Source organism: Mytilus trossulus, unplaced genomic scaffold, assembly GCF_036588685.1.
Source record: "Mytilus trossulus isolate FHL-02 unplaced genomic scaffold, PNRI_Mtr1.1.1.hap1 h1tg000247l__unscaffolded, whole genome shotgun sequence".
Classification (NCBI taxonomy): Eukaryota; Metazoa; Mollusca; class Bivalvia; order Mytilida; family Mytilidae; genus Mytilus; species Mytilus trossulus.
This window is the reverse complement of record NW_026963318.1, coordinates 2,671,753-2,690,165: the sequence shown is the minus strand read 5'-3', so window position 1 is coordinate 2,690,165 and position 18,413 is coordinate 2,671,753. Positions and strand designations below refer to the sequence as shown.

The 18,413-nt window shown below is 29.9% G+C and overlaps 1 protein-coding gene across 1 annotated transcript; it reads left to right on the top strand.

Moving 5' to 3' along the window:
- The first annotated feature begins 1,885 nt into the window (after window positions 1–1,885).
- On the top strand, window positions 1,886–16,639 carry LOC134701669 (uncharacterized). Its single transcript, XM_063562804.1, has 4 exons — window positions 1,886–1,952; window positions 2,482–2,982; window positions 10,744–10,906; window positions 12,854–16,639. Exons 1-4 carry the CDS (start codon window positions 1,886–1,888, stop codon window positions 12,975–12,977), a joined length of 855 nt encoding a protein of 284 aa, XP_063418874.1. The 3' UTR covers window positions 12,978–16,639.
- The last annotated feature ends 1,774 nt before the right edge of the window (window positions 16,640–18,413 follow it).

Sequence of the window (18,413 nt, the reverse complement as noted above, 5' to 3'; positions counted from 1 at the left end):
AGCGCTTGAAAACAAGGTCAATTTACAATTTTCTGCATTTGAAAATGCCTGTACAAAGTCAGGAATATGACAATTGTTGTTCATTCGTTTGGTGTATTTTGTCATTTGATTTTGCCATGTTATTAGGGGCTTTTCGATTGAATTTTCCTCGGAGTTCAGTATTTTTGTGATTTTACTTTTTAATATTATTCATTCAAGATTTCTTGATCGATTTCATAGCTTTTTAAAATGAAGTAGTTTTGAAAAATAATAAAGGCAAATTTCAAGTGTGCAGTTAGTTATTGTTAAGATTTTAGGTTTCTACTTAATTTTCCGTTCTTTTTTTTGGGGTTTTTGTTCTATCTCTAAATATATTCATTATAATCATTATAATACTAACAATTTTATTTGAAAGTCAACAAAATTGAAATTCAAACTTTCCAATGTTGCTATGGTTACTAGCTGCAATGAAACGAGAACCGTTTTATTATACTGTTCAAATACATTGACACGTCTATAAGACTTTAATGTGGTCGGATCAAGGTTATTGTAAGAATAAATGTAATGCTAGAGCAACTAAGACCACCCCCAGTTTTTGGTGGGGTTCGTGTTGCTCAGTCTTTAGTTTTCTATGTTGTTTGTTGTTATCAAAGGTACCAGGATTATAATTAAGTACGCCAGACGCGCGTGTTTGTCTGTTTTGTCTTTTTCAATTTTAGCCATGACGTTGTAAGTTTGTTTTCGATTTATGAGTTTGACTGTTCATCTGGTATTTTTCGCTCCTCTTGTAAAGAAATATGAGACTGTTTTTTTCTCTTTAGGCTAGAAACTAATATTTTTTATTTCTGCTTATACTAATTTTTTTTCTCTATTATATTTTTTGTTTAATTTTGTTCAATATTTTCATTATTTTAAAACAGTCTGATACACATTGGGATGCTGTTACTAAGCATTATCAATATTTTGTTTTTTAACCGTTAATTCCAAATCTCAAGAGGACAAATGCACTGTTTCTGGTTTTACTGCGACAAATGTAACTACGCATTAAATTCCAATTATATGGTTTTAGACATGTCGAAAGAGTTTCAACATCAATCAAAATTGATCAATATAATAAATAAGCATCGAGTATATAAGGCAACATCCTTGTTGTAAAGTATTCATACTGTTTAAAATTTACTGGAACGCATGAACATGTTAAATATGGTTTTCAAGACATATCAGTGGTTTAAAATTCTACTTTTATGTTTATTGACTTTTAAAGCTGGCGGTAAGTTGAATTTTGATTTATTTATTTATTTCGCTTCTCAAAGGCATTTGATATGTCATGTCTTAATATCGTAGCAATTCTTATATTGCTCATATTTAAAAACAAAGCTTGAAAAAGGATTAAATACTTGCAAGCTAGTAGATATTCAAGAACACAATAAATTGAATGTTACCTATATTTTTATTTGTGCTGTTGTTTCTATAATTAAATGAGCAGTTTTTGTGTCGTGACTAAAGGCGTATCTTTCTATGAATATTTGAAATATTTCTTTTCCGTAATATTGAGTTACTTGATGACTGTTGCTGCAGTACCCTTCATAATTCTACGTACATGACTTAGTCAGTTCAACATAAGAGAAAATTTGTGACTGCCCTTATAAGAAACTTCCCACTGAGGATAACTGGACACGATGATCACAGAACAAAGTGCATCAATTAAAACACATTTTATAAAGGTTCGCACGTTATAAAAAAACTCGTAGATGACACAAAATGTCAAAATAAGAAACAAATTAAAAGATAAAACCATCGACTAGAAATGTTCTAAACAATCCACAAAACAAAATAAAATGATGGCAGATTGGAACCAATGCCAAACGATTGATTACAGGCCCCTTAGGAAAACCATAGGAACAATATGGCAGGGTTAAACATGTGTATGAGCGTTTGTGTAACAGCACAACAGGAGAACACACTGTTAATCCGTAACAAATGGCTAGATTCCTTAGATCATTTTTAATTTTGAATCAGGAAGTATGTATTTTCCTTTATTGTATTTGCATAAATTAAAAAAAAACATAAATTACTTTGACCACACTTTTGTTTTACTTCACATTTTTTAAGTCCACATTCCTGAAATAAAGTATATATTAAATATATACAAGGGATCAAAGAAACGAAAGATCAACTGAAAGTTTATAAATTAAAAGCTTACGATCGGACCACTGAAAAAGATCAAAAATAAAACAAGATATAAATTGAAAACATTAAATTATCGTCCAGTCTTATTACCATCAAATTATTGGTAATATTTAATATCAACCTGAATAGAAATGCAAATAAATATCTGTCTTAAAGTCAGTGGATATTTTAAAAAGTAGCACCCTTTAATTATCGAAGGTTAAAAAAACCCAGATTGCATATGCACCTGATGCATTGTGTCTGTACCTCTATATGACACGTATACAATGTATTTACGAAAATAATGATATAATGTATGTTTATATATTGAAGGTGTCCAGATAACAACCAACTTATCAACAAATGGTAATGTTGATTCAATGCATCCAGCTGATATCATGAACTACACTATTGACGTAAATAGATATAGCCTAGACCTTAATGGAATAACGTCCTTAGTGTTAGAAATAAACACATGCACGTGGGCACGTGTTCTTCTGTCAAGTTCAGGTGTCAGAAACTCGTCAGAACCATTTTATGATATTGTTTTTATAAATAACAATTTCGATTATTTCTTTTTGTACATTGCCTACCGCACAGATGATTCTGAAAAATACAAATATAAACGATTTGTCCACCAGATTGAAATGAACTGCACTATGTATCTACCATTCTGGATTAGTTGGGCAGGTGGAGACATTATATTCGGAACTGGGATTAACGTTAGTGCAAATGTTTTGGGAAATGTCACAAACACAAATAATTTTGAAGTGAGAAGTATTGGAGTATTTACACATGGGCATGAAGAAAGAAATTGGAAAATACAAATTGAAGGTAATTTCAAATTTGTACCTCATTTGCTATGTTTGCTTTTTGTCTTAATTCATAAAATGCATCTGTGCTTTATACAGACCTGTTTACCCGCCATGATGTCTATCAGTAGAATTGTCAGTCGTTTTGCAATGTTGTCAGTAATAATTATAATATATATATTTTTTTTTCTGATTAGAGAAACGTTTGCATCTGTTTTGTTTTTCCAAGAGGCTCTGTCCAAATTTGATTTTCATGTTTTGTTTTTGTCCATTCAAAACTACATCAATGTACTTTACGTACCTTTACATTGTGTCTGAACGTTTAGCGGAAACGGCAATGTAATACATTCTCCTTTATTCGTTTTAAGATTGTAAAACAGCGATGACTGCTGTAACCATAGTTCGATTCAAGTACCGCTGTAAATATATCAGAATTTAACGCGACAGTCATACAAGTGAGAGGTTTAGCGCTATAAAACCATGTTTAACCAACCATTTTCTACATTTTCTACATTTGAAAATGGCTGTACCAAGTCAAGAATATGACAGTTGTTGTCCATTCGTTTGATGTGTTTTATCACTTGATTTTGCCATTTAGAGACTGCCGTTTTGAATTTTCTACGGAGTTCAGTATTTTTCATTTTACTTTTTACATCTTTGAGGATTGACAAGTTCTAATATCTCATTCGAAAAATGGAAAACCCGAGTTTTAAAAGTACAGTTGAACATAACATTAAACAATACGTGCTAACATTTTTGATACCTGCATTCTGAGTTCAGTGGAGAAGCTACTATATTCTCAAGACAACCAATATATCATTATGAAAATATACAAAACAAATATTTTTGTTAAATGAAAGATGAACATCTTTTGTTCGATTAAAATAAATAAACGATATATTGATTTTTTAACCGTATACCAGTTTTATATATACTTACACATTCCCTTTATGATTTATATTCACAAATTGGTTATATATATATATTAGAATAACAGATCTTACTTATCATACTCGTAGGGTAAACGTAATGACATATTTCTAATTTATGTTTTTATGTAGCTTTTGATTAACTGATTTCTTTTTCATAACTTCTATTTTCTTTTCACAATCATTGTTATCCAACGGTTTGTTTTGGGGTTTGTTTTTTTTTTATCGAAGGCGGCGAACGGTAATATGTATGTGCTCACCAAAACATTCAAGCAAAAATATATAAGAAATTAGCATTTCTGTGCAATGTTTGAAATTTGATTACATGTCAATGGACTACGTGGATGTTTAATTGTCAGAACTTATCTTTTTTTAATTTCAAAGACTTTTTGAGGGACAGGGAATCGATTTGTGAGGTTGGATTGGATTGACTTTTCGACAGACGGGGTATCATGATTTGAGATTTGTTCGCAGTACACCTATTTTGTACTAATTTGGGTATGTCAAAAATACAATTGAATCATTTTCGTCGAAATCATAAGAATAGTAATAACGATCCGTTCTATTCAAACTTTGATAATATAACTTTTCTGATAACATAATCTATGAAAAAAACTAATCATTGATACCAGGATAAAAAAAAATGTGTTTACGCCAGACGCGTGTTTCGTCTACAAAATACTCATCTGTGATGCTCGAATCAATAATTGTTTAAAAGGCCAAATAAAGTACGAAGTTGAAGAGTATTGAGGGACAAAAATTCCTAAATGTTTTGCCAAATACAGCTAAGGTAATCTATTCCTGAGGTAGAAAAGCCTTAGTTCCAAACGACAGGTCCATATTCTGAATATAGATGTTTATATTAAACATGGCAATGATAATACTTGAATTTATGTACAAAATATTTTTTTTAAAAAGATACTAATTAAAATTCGAGATCCAATCATGAATATCTACAAGGGCAATAGAAAGAAAAAATCGCAAAAGATGTATTCTATGCGAAGTAACAAGTGTTTGAATTACCCGATGTACAGCCATTAATATGTTTGACGATGATCGGAGATTTCAGGTATTCGTCCAACAGACATCAGCGGAATAACAGTGAAAAATACAATTACCCATCAGACAAACTTACTAGTGTAAAAGAGGCGTCGATAATAGCCGGTGCTAATATTTATAGGGTTCAGCAACTTTTGTATAACTGGTAGCTATAAAGAATGTGTTTATTTCTTTCCCTTTAAATACAACAATGAATATTTTTTTTTTTTTTTTTTTTTTTTTAAATATAAAACATATTTTATTAACAATCGCCTGTTACATCAACCCTCAGTTGCCCAGGGGAGCAACTAAGGGGGCCCCAATTGTTACAGTCTCATTTGTCGGGGAAAAATCAAATGAGAAAAAAAAAACTCCCACTATAAATTATTAACATCAACCCTCAGTAAAAATATTATCTATCCTTGTACAAATGTACATGTACCTGCAAACATTATCGAACTATATATCTTTACCTCTCACCATATATAATTTTTTTAAATAAAGTTTGTTTTGTATCTTTATTTCTCGCAAAAGCTACCTGTATTTATTAAGCAGTTTCAAAGTTACCGTACATCAAGTCTTTTGTTATGTTAATTTCAATTACATTTAAATTCTGGTCATGTGATTATTTACCACGTGCGATTTGTTAAAGGGATGTGTTACAATGAATATTAATCACTCGAGGCCAATTATATACGTTTCTGCTTCTTTTGTATATTAAATTAGGCCGTTGTTGTTGTTTTGATGCGCTTTTTTTTTTGGATTGTTTTACACATGTAATTTTTGGTCCCTTCATAGCTTACTTTTCAGCATTGAACCTATTTTTGCTTACTTTTCTAGATTGTGTCTTGGATTGAAAGATGTTTCATTTGGCACTGATACCTCATCTTCTTATTTCTATATATAAGGCACGTTTGAAAAAAATAATAGGTAATATAGAACCCACTTTGATCCAGAGGAATTGAATAATTGGAAATATTGCGCATACGTCAATAGGCCAGCAGCCGAACGATAAGAATACCTCTAAGGTATATTTTGGGATAAAATTAGCAACAGACGGACATTATCGATGGATGAAACTATATTAAGTATTTCAGCTATTTACTTATTTTTACACTTATTTTTAGCATGAATATTGTGGTGCTCTTACTTTTAGTTCAAGTCCTGATAAAAAAAAAAGTTTACACATCTACTACAGATAGAAGTGTGTCAGTGCCAGTTTTCATGTTTTTCGAGGCAGTAATGTTTATGAATGACATTTTACATGTTTAAAAGAGCTAAAAAAAATTGCTCATACTAGACAATGGTCAATTTATCTTAAAATTCATGCCGTGAAATTACTGCAAAACAAAGGAAAAAATCTGTACAACTACTTTTACAAGGCGAAAAAAAAAGTCGAATTGTAATGCCTGTAAACAATATTTGCTTTAATCTGAGCATGGAAATTGAAGGGTATGTTATATATTTTACAATAGACATATTCGCAGAACAAAAAAACACATTTAATTTGAGAGTTCCAGACACTATTATAATAGTAGTTGACAGTTTTTCCACTAATTCCACGTGTTTTCAACTAGTAGTAAACTCGTAGTAGCTCACAATGCATTGTAGTTAATTGAGTCGATTGGTCAGTTTGTCAAGGCCGTATTGGCCTTGTGTTTTGGAAATTACTATGTAAATATATTCTGACGTCAGGAAATCTAGAGTTCTAGACCTGCTAAATTGAAGTTTACATGAATACGGATTCAAGTAGGTCGAATTATTCACTTGCAAGTGAATAATTCATAATCAATGTTTTTTTTATTATGTTGACAAAATTGAACCATGCAGGCTGCTAAAAGCGAATTATTATTTCACTATTTGCATTCCATTGATGATTTGGGCAAAAAATAATTTATTAGATTTTTTATATATCTCGTAGCGAGTGCCCCTTTATTTATATATTTAGTACTATCATAAAAAAAAAGAGTTGAAAATCTAATGTTATTCGTTTCTATCTTCAATAAAGTTTCTTTTAAAGAAAATATTTTTTTTTGTAATTATTTTATTTTTCATGAAACATGCATGCATGTGAAATTACATCCTACAGTATTCGATGCACATTATAAAAACTAAAGTAATACTTGAAAGATCAATTAAGTCATAAGGATATAATAAGATGTAAATATAAATATTACAAATGATTTTGTTAATTAATAAAATAAAAGCTGCTTCTAACAAATTCCATTTGTGATCCATTTTTACTTTTTGTACAGGGGTTAAGAAACATACAGAGTATTTTTTTATATTAATCTACTACTTTAAATATTCTAATCCACCATATTTTGTGGAGGTCATATTCTTACATCTACATTTGTATATATAATGTTTGAATAACAACAAAACATTATTAACTATTTTACTGTTGACAAAATCCTCCGACACATCTAAAATGACTTCTTTTGCACTGAAAAGCAGGATAGTGCCATAATTTTTAATCCAATCTACAACGGATAGCCAGAAGTGATACAGTACATTCCCAAAATATGTGAAAAATATTTTCTTTAATTTTTTTAATTTCTGAACAAAATGTACATAGTTCAGTTTCTTTTAATTTACATTTCAATAAAAATTAATTACATGGTAGAATCCTATGAACAATCTTAAATTGAAAGTTTTGTAAAAAAGAATTTCTGGTTCTAATGAAGGGCATGGAATGAATAGCATTTCAATCTTCATTCTGCATATTAAAATCTCTTTCCCATTTTTCACGGGAAGATAAAGATATCACTTTATTATCTTCCAAAAATAATGTATAGAAAATTTTACAGGATTTTGTTTCCTTTTCAACTTTATCTATTAATTTATTTTTAATAATTTCCAGTGTTGAACTACCTTTTATTATACTATTCCATCTGTTCAGAATCGCACTTAAAATACCATAAAACTCTACAAAATTAGTATTAATATCATATTTTTTTTAAATTCATCATATGTGAATAATGTATTATTATCTGACATCAGATCATTAATGAAGAATATACTATTTTCAATATATTTGAACCTCAAAATCATCTTGCCATCAATTTTGATGTTCGAGTTCAGCCATATGGACTGGGCCAGAATTTCAGCATTGTTTTTAGCTTTAAGCTTAATTTTTAACTTGGAAAAATTTACCAGGATATCATGCCAAAACGGATTAACTAAGTAGCAAGACTTTCCAAGGAGAGTAATTTTGGTCGTCTAATAATTTATACAGCCAAAACATTTTTACACTATAGCAAAAATAATAAATATTATGCATCTTAAGACCACCATCACAGTGTTCGGACATTATCACTGCCCTTTTCACTTAATCCAGTTTACCTTTCCATAAAAAGTTGAAAAATATATTCTGAATCTCCTTCAAAACCCCTTCTGGGGGGTTAGGAAGGACAGTCAGAACTTGAACTAAAATGGGAAGTGCTAAAGTTTTAATAATTACAACCCTTTTAATATATGTTAGTGCTCTTATAAGCCCAAGTATTTAGTACTGACTGTTAAAGAAAAGTTGCTTCAAAGAATGACTCCAGATTTTATGTTAAAGAACTGGTAATATTAAAACTGGTGCGTCCTATCACGCGGAGTTGTATATAGAGTGCTTATACCAATTTGGTTAATCATATTCTGGTTACGAGGGATTGATCTTTTTTATATATTTTTTTCCAATTTATTGTACCAGAGTTACGGATTTTAACTGTCATATTTAAAGCAATATTTCACAAATTGCGTTCTGACTCTGGTATGTCTGGATTGATCTCATCCTAAGTTTATTTCATTTTGGTTATTAGGAAATGAAGCACCATTTTGATTTATTAATCGGTTTGTCATTCAGCTACACTAGTAACAACTTAATATGTCTTAACTGCATGTCAGTATGAAGAAACAGATTTGTAATAAACGAGTTACGTAACAATAATAAATATTGCAGCAGTATTTTGACTTGTTATTTCAATAACAACAAATACACATTCAGCATCCAACAGATAACACAATACAACTGGTTGTGAATAAAAAAGGTAGTTGACGGTTCAAAGGATTGAGTCAGACTTACATGGTATTCTAAAGGCTCCTATCCGTGTATTATTGTATTAACGATGACGTAAGAGAAAACGTTAAATCATATATTCGAAAGGAACGTTTCTTGCGTCTTTTTGTTAGTAACCTTTAGAAAGACAAACAGATTTCGTTATTCTTGAATAAAGAAACGTTATTAAATTTTGTCCTTACTTCGTCCTTCTTGTCCGAATTATATTTTATAAATAAAACTAAGACATTTCTATATGTTCTGTCATAAATATAGACAATGTTAATGAAAAGGGAGGCATACTACATTTCTAAGCATTAATAAGGTATTAACTTAAACAAACATTGAGATCTCAAAGTGAACGTTCAGAACAGTGTCGTGGTGGATGTAAACTCTATATGACAGGATAATCAAAGTATTTCATAGGTAACCATTCCCCAGATATACATATAAAACGGCCCTTATCGTTTGCAAATTATAAATGGTTTTGAATCATGAGTATGAAAGTCACTGTATTTATTAGTTTTTGTGCACACCGAGAAGTTGACCATCCGGCAATATTCAAATAAATATATGTTTATATACAATTAAAACACGTTTAATAATATATATTATCAGTCCAGCATTTTCACAATATTCTTTTTTAAAGGTCATACACACAAATGATAATATCCTTTTTTTACATAATTCTTGGATTTTGTACAAAAGAGGGACGAAAGATACCAGAGGATAGTCAAACTCATAAATCGAAAATAAACTGACAACGCCAAGGCTAAAAATGAAAAAGACAAACAATAGTACACATGACATAGCATAGAAAACTAAATAAGGAACAACACAAACCCCACCAAAAACTAGGGGTGATCTCAGGTGCTCCGAAAGGGTAAGCAGATCCTGCTCCATATGTGGCACCCATCATGTTGCTTATGTGATAACACATCCGGTAAATAGTCTTATTTGGTAGGTCACATTCATGAAAGGTAAGAGGTCTGTAAGGAACATATCCGATCCGAACATATCCGATATCATTTGTGAAACGGTTATTCCATAATGTTCAACCAACTCGTGATGGCGTCCGTAAAATTTAAAAATGATTCAATTCATTCGAAATAACCCATGTTTTCTTTGGAATTACAATTTCAATATGAACAATAAAAGTATGTCGTGCGCTGTTTGCGCAGTTTCTTTATGTTTGTATTGCCACGGGAACATCAATTTTTCCAACAGTCTTGTAATAAGTCCATGTATAGCCAAGTATATACCATTTTAATTGTTGTTTTTTCTATAGAAGTTGTTTGGCCTTTATACTTATAGAACATGCTTCATCGACGCATAAGACAAATATAATTCAAAAACTTTCTCTTTATAATTTCATATTTTAGTACATAAGCATACCGTTTAAGATTGCATACAATTCTGTTCATAGAACCTAACAGATATGAAACAAAACAATTGAAAGAAGTGTCATTACTCCTTTATCTCATGTCTTGGATAAATGCAAAAAATAAAGCTTATGAATGACATAACAATAATATTAAAAGCTTTGATTTCTTGACAACATCACACGGTCACTTGATTATAACATATGCAGTTAAACATTTTTTTTATACAAATATGAAACTGTACCCGACTTAGTATTGTGTAACATTTATGTTTGTTTTAAATGAATTCGTATCCAGTTACCTTTGTAATGTTCGAAAAAAAACTTCTTTATATGCTACAGGATTTTGAATAATTCTTTCGAATAAATAGATAAAACAATTTGATACAGTTTCAGACAAATTTGCTGGATATTTTGACAGCTGTAGTATGGATAATACCAAGTCTGACATGGTTGTTGTCGGTGAAATAAAATGTTCAGAAATGAGATGTGCTACTAGCTGTGGAATGTCAAAGACTTGTATGGGTTATAATTTCAACAGCGCCATGAACAGGTTTGTGTTGTCAAAAATACTTCTTTACACTTACACATTTATTTGTTTGGTTTGGTTACACATAATATGTTTTTTAATGACATTTATTTGTTTGGTTTGGTTACACATATTATGATTTAAATGACATTTATTTGTTTAGTTTGGTTACACATATTATGTTTTAAATGACATTTATTTGTTTAGTTTGGTTACACATATTATGTTTTAAATGACATTTATTTGTTTAGTTTGGTTACACATATTATGATTTAAATGACATTTATTTGTTTAGCTTGGTTACACATATTATGTTTTAAATGACATTTATTTGTTTAGTTTGGTTACACATCTTATGTTTTAAATGACATTTATTTGTTTAGCTTGGTTACACATATTATGTTTTAAATGACATTTATTTGTTTAGCTTGGTTACACATCTTATGTTTCAAATGACATTTATTTGTTTAGTTTGGTTACACATCTTATGTTTTAAATGACATTTATTTGTTTAGCTTGGTTACACATCTTATGTTTCAAATGACATTTATTTGTTTAGTTTGGTTACACATCTTATGTTTTAAATGACATTTATTTGTTTAGTTTGGTTACACATCTTATGTTTTAAATGACATTTATTTGTTTAGTTTGGTTACACATCTTATGTTTTAAATGACATTTATTTGTTTAGTTTGGTTACACATCTTATGTTTCAAATGACATTTATTTGTTTAGTTTGGTTACACATATTATGTTTTTAAAAACCATTTATGTATTTATAAGTTTGGTTACACATATTATGTTTTTAAAAACCATTTATGTGTTTATAAGTTTGGTTACACATATCATGTTTTTGAAAACTATTTATGTGTTTATAAGTTTGGTTACACATAAGTCCGGAATTCGGGATGTATGAAAAAAAAAAATTTCATACTAGTCGTTTGCTACACTTTTTTAAAACCTGGACTTACGATATTTGAAGTAAGAAACCCGTTCTTTTGGTTCTGAAAATAGAAAATGAAGGACACACTTAAGGAGACACGAACAAGTTAATGTTAAATCGATAACTCATTTAATAAAATACATTCTATAGTGTCGTATTGGTATACAATGGTGACAATTAAAGATGATTATGATACAGAAAATGCATACAGTAAGGTATATTTTAAGGATGTTCTTTAATCACGAATTTAGATTGTTATTATAAGTCGGAAGACCATTTGTTACGGAAAACAATAAGCTAAAAATATTGATAAGGCATGGAGCTCCTTTTCAAGGTATTTGATTTTTAAAATATGACAGTAAAAGGCTGACTAGGACGTTTACCTTATATTTGCATTGGTAGTATTTGGGTCTCAAATTAAAAAAAAATATATCTAAAATAAGCTTTAATTCTTGTGTATGACCTTATATGAGCTATTTATTTAAGTCTTATATGAAAAGATAAATGGGTGTTATTATACAAGGTATTTTACATAGTATTGTAGAGTCTGAACATTTGACACAAATTCCAAAAACCTCACCTAAGTACATCCTTACTATACACTACATTTGTTACAGAAAATATTTTTAACAAGGCTCATAACTAGTTTTCTGTGTATTCAAAGCACCCTATTTTAGTTTTCAATAAGGTGACTGCATGCGTATAATTTTGTGTTCTTAGTTGGCATGATTATATGTATTTATGGTGATTAAGATTATAAAACATGTTGACCTCTAAATAGTTATTATTACATTAATACCTATTATGTCTGTGCTCACACATTGTTTTCAAAATAATTGAATTATATGCGACTATCACACAAGTTAGAGTTTTACAACTATAAAAGCAGATTTAATATACTATGTGATACATAATTAACTACCTTAGTCAGGAATATCATAGTTGTTTTCCATTAGTTTGAATTTTTCTGTAGAGTTCAATTTTATCAAATGTATTTTTTAAAACAACAGTCATTGTATACATTTTAGATGTGAACTTCTCTGGTTTGGATCAGACGTTGTGACAGACATACCACATCACACTGAAGCCGGATGGAAATTCTACAGTAAATGTTTCAATGGGAAAACTGCCTGTCTTGGGTGTTATTTCTAGATAACTAATTGAAAGAAAACAGTCCGGGATAACGATATCATTTGATGTTTTAAAACTTCTTTGCATAAACTTGGTGATTTACTATTGGGATTTTAAAGACAGATGTAAATTAGCGATGATCTAATATAGTGAATCCATTTAGAAAAGAAAAAAACAATAAAATTTATTTTACATGCAACTTTAAAAATCGAGATCGGGTGGTCAGAGAAGGTAAGCGGCTCCAGGTACTGTTTTCCCTCAAATCCTTCCTGCAAAATATTTAACGTCAAAGGCATAACCCTTTCAGTGAAACCCGCATGATGTAAATATGTATGCTCGTATCGAATTACAATTGAGATACGTCAATATCACACGATGGAGTGGAGTGTTTCTGCTGGGGAATGGGAAGTTAACAGTGGGTAAGGTGAAATTATCACAATGTCACAGCTCTATTTTGAAGTATTCCTTCTGTGTCAATATTGAGAAAAAAATATCAAAACCTTTTTATCTAAGTAGTATCATTAGTTTTAACTTCACTTGGATTTATGAGATGCAATAACAAATTGTTATGTCGGTAATTGAGTGACAGGATATATTCAATATATCTTTAAGTGATATGTAAAGAACTTACAAGGTTTTGTTTTCTTCCTTTCATTTTTTGTATTAATATATCTTAAAGACTTGGACTTCTCTTAAACTTAGTTTTACTGTGCGTATTGTTGTGCGGTTTTTTTTTATATATTGGCTAGAGGTATTGGGGAGGGTTGAGATCTCAAACAATATGTTTAACCCCGCCGTAGTTTTGCGCCTGTCCCAAGCCAGGAGCCTCTGGCCTTTGTTAGTCTTGTATGATTTTTAATTTAAGTTTCTTGTGTATAATTCGGAGTTTAGTATGACGTCCATTATCACTTAACTAGTGTACATATTTGTTTAGGGGCCAGCTGAAGGACGCCTCCGGGTGCGGGAGTTTGGAAATTATTATGAAACTAAGGTTTCAACTCCCTCAGGCAAAGTTAGCTTTAGATGAATTTGGCTATTTATTTTAGGTATTTTTGACATATAGCTCTTCAACGATTGGAAGCCTTCTATGGTTGGGTTGTTGTCACTTTGACACATTCCACACTTCCATTCTCAATTTTAATTCTACTATATGTAACTACAACCAGTAGGCGTGAACTCTAAGTAACCTTTTTTATACAGGTTTTTGGTTGAATATCAATCACCCAACAACACAAATATGTTATCAATTATAACGTCGAACTTTAGGGATCAGTTTTGATATTTAACATGTTTAACAATAATAATAACCCAAGTTTTATATTTTCGATTTCTTTTTCAAACAGTAAAGTAGTAAAAAGTGTAGATTCAACTGCTCTTTTATGGTTACAAAAGTTATCAAGACAAAATTCATATACATTTTTAGTCGTGCAAAAAATTATATTTAGTACAAAACGTATTAATACAAAAATAATTTAAAGAATCTTTACAAATTCGATGTGAATTAAAAACATAAAAAAATGCTCATTTCAAAATTTTGAAATTTACATTAATAATCATTTTACTGCTGTTCATTTTGTTAAAAAAAAATGGTTTACAGTAGACATTTGTAAGGCGGTAACGCATTTAACTTGCTACGTTTGATGAAAAGAATATTGCAGATGTGGAATCTTAATAAATTGAAGGTCCCATTAAAATCGTCATCTTTGTCTCTTACATTATGTCCTGTTATTACTTAGTTTAATACTAATACTTTTATACTGCTGCTTCCGTAACCTCAAATGTTTTATTATTGTGTTTCATTTTTAAGAGGTATATAACACTTCATTATATGTTAACCTACAAATGTAAATTTTTCTTAATATAGTTCAATGTATATAGTGCGTCCACAAACACATTAATGATTTTACCTACATCCGGAACGATCACTTTTTTGCAAAATAATAAATCAAAATTTAAGTCAAGTTACTTGGTCTTTTTTAGTTTGACATTTTCATTTGAGCTACATTAAAATTAGATAGGAAAAATATTGTGGAAATTAATGTCATGTTATAATTTTTTTTTTTTTATCAAAAATGTCATATGGGAAAAAAGCTTTTGATTGTAAAGAAAAGTTCAAGATTCTATCAACATCGTAACTTTACAAACAACACATTTTGTTATGATCATTCAACATAAAATAGTCTTTTCATATTTTGCATTTTGATAATAAATTGTATTATTTTTCATTAATGTATTAATTTAAATGAGTAAATACTACTAATCATAGTACATAACATATCATTAAATCATTTATATAAACCTGATTCAAGAGTTAAAAGCAATTCTCTTCGAAGATTTGTGTTTTCATAGTATGATGGTAGATCTAGACTACAAGCATAAATGATTTTAAACTGCGCTATACAATTCTTGATTTACGATGTATAATTTCAGTGACATATGCATATTACATGCAAATCTCCAAATTCATGACATATTCCCAAACTTACGTAATGATATAGCTGATTTGGTCCCTATTCAAATTGAAATTAGGTGAATGTTATGGAACACCTGTTTCACAAATGACCATGTGTATGTTTCGTATGCTGTGACCACATCGTCCTCCTTTTCTTTACTTTTAACAGAAAACGGGTTATTCGAGTCTTACTCTTTACGAGCAATACATGTACGTCCTGTGCTACTCAATAAGTAGAAGGAGACTACTCATCCGGGTAATTTGTCCTCACCATTATTTGTGGGATTCAGTCACTTAAGGTGGTACCCAACGCCTTGACTAAAATTTTGTTATAACATTTACTTTGACCCTTTGAAAAAAATAGAAAAATTTCAAAAAACTTGAGCCACCACTTTCTCGGACAAAATTGGTTGGATATATGGCAGTTTGACAAACCCTTATTTTGATCATCGAGAAGCTTAATATTTCCTTAACAATACAATGTGATTAAAACGTTTAGCTGATTTAACAGAATTATCTCCCTGTAGTGTTAGGTACCACCTTAATCATAGTTTTATACCTTTGAATATAAATAGTTTTAACCTGAAAAAAATGGACATAACAATGTTTAACGTGTGAGGTGATTTAACTTGCTACGTTGGATGTATAGAATATTGTAACAGTCGAATGATAATTAATAAATGGTCTCCATTAAAATCGTCATTTTTCTCTTACATTGTGTCCTGTTATTGATAGATTAAATACTTTACTTTTATACTTCTGCTTACGTAACCTTCATTGGTCTATTTATTTTTTTTAAATGTTTTAAGATGTATATAACACACCATTGTACATATTTCTTTATAGATGCCATTTTATGTTGTGCTTCTAAAGAACATAAATAGTTTTACCTTACATTCGGAACGATCGATTTTTTTTTACTAGAACTGCAAAATATTAAATCAAAATTTAAGTCAAGTGAGTCATTTTATTCTAATAATTTTATTTGGGCTATATAACAAACAACTAGTAAAAAAGTTGTGGAAATTATTATGATATTATAATTAATTTAAAAAAGCTTTTGATTTTAAAGAAAAGTTCAAGATTCTATGAACATCGTTTGCTTTACAAACAAAACATTTTGTTATAAGCATTTAACATGAAATATTCTTTATATTTTGCATCTTTAAAATAAATTGTATAGTTTTTTATTGATGTATTAATTCAAATGCGTGTATATTCCTTATCAATTAGTTTTAGCCTTACATATTTGTCTTCATAAATATATAATTGTGCATAAATGCTTTTTAATGTTATATGTGCTAATAAAGGAAATTTTGGCTTAAAAATATTTTTACTTGATATTGACTGATTCATCCGAAATCTTTTTGGAATAAAATATTTGTCACCATCTTCATAATAGCATATATAAAAAAAACTGTCCATACCGCTATAAAACGTCTTGAATCATGTCGTCTTCTCATGACAATTGTGTGAACATTGTCAGCCAAAACACAGTAAATATTTGCTCTGGTGGTTTAGAAGTATATCTCTTTGTTTTGTCGGACCCTATCAGCCTTGAAAGGGAGGTTAAAGATACAAGAGATACATTCAAAACATAAGTTGAAAATAAACACCATGTCTAAAAAAACAAAAACATACATACAGAGAAACAATAGTACACTAAACACAATATAGAAAATAAAGACTGAGAAACACAAACCCCACCAAAAACCGGGGTGATCTCATGTGATCTATAGTTCATATGGTATTTGCTGAATCATATGCCCGTATCCATTTAGTCAAACATACGGTTATGGAGACATTTCCATGTCTTGATTTCAACAACAATTCTTATATTTTGTTGGACACTGAAATTCGTGTATAAATCTATTTCTCTGATTCTAACCCGATTTTTCCTTTTCCTTACATGTTGATTATTTTTATATATTTAACGTGTGGTTCGTTTGATCTCAGTTCTTCATTCGTCAAAATTCGATTATGACATCGAATTTTGTTCCTATCCTCTGGATTACCTATTGTGCCCTTGCCTCATGACGTCACATAGAATGAACACATCTTTTTGCAGCTTATTGGAAAGAAGGAATAAATTTACCCGCATATTGTTTAAAAATCATAAGAGAAACAGATTCCACCACCAAATTTCATGTAATCATATATGTATCCTCTCTCTAGAGCAGTTAAATTTAAAATATTTAAAACGCTCGGCAAGCCTCGCGTTTTAAATTTGAAAATTTAATTGTCTCTAGTGGATATCATATCACACTTGATGCAGTGGTAGAATCTTTATATCTATGAACATGGTGAACTATGGATCACATGTGGAGCTGGATGAACTATGAATGTATATACACATGTAATAGCTAAATATTGAAGGCTGTATGGCTGTCTACGATTCCTTACATCCAAGTCATTTGAACTTTGTTGGGTTATAGTCTCATTGAAAATCATATAGCGTATCCTTATTTCTATAATTGTACACCCTTTCACATTTGAATCATTTGCGTGGAAAGTTTATTTATCATCCCAAGTAGTAACTACTAAAACTAAAACTTCATCTCCTTACATTACTATTGTTTATGTAAAACATACGAACATTAGAGGTAGGTGTTGAGCTGATATAGTATTAATGGTCAAGGTTAATATTTTTCTAGAATAAGAAATAACCGAAATCTGAAACTTTTTGACAATAGAAAAGAAAAGAGAGTGACATGGATACGATATAATACTTTAAGTGTTCTTTTAATCAAAGGGTGCCTATTCTCATGGTTTTCGTGGATGGTTTTATCTACGAGTGTAAGTGTCAAACGAAATATTGTATTGTGTCTGATTTAGATAGTAGTATTCATTATTATGATATAGTTAGTAACCTCAAAATTAAATGCTTTATTTTTTGTATGAAAACTATAAGGAGAACAAATAGACACTTCATCGTCGCAAATCATAACCGGAAGTATGATTTTTTATCGATCGAAACTAATTTTCATGTGGATTAAAACTTGTAA

Excerpts from the sequence above, each read along its gene's own strand:
- LOC134701669 (XM_063562804.1), top strand. The coding sequence starts at position 1,886 with ATGGCAGGGTTAAACATGTGTATGAGCGTTTGTGTAACAGCACAACAG. Across the intron at positions 2,983-10,743 it reads TTGGAAAATACAAATTGAAG|TTTCAGACAAATTTGCTGGA; the intron begins GTAATTTCAAAT and ends AATTTGATACAG. Across the intron at positions 10,907-12,853 it reads TTCAACAGCGCCATGAACAG|ATGTGAACTTCTCTGGTTTG; the intron begins GTTTGTGTTGTC and ends TATACATTTTAG.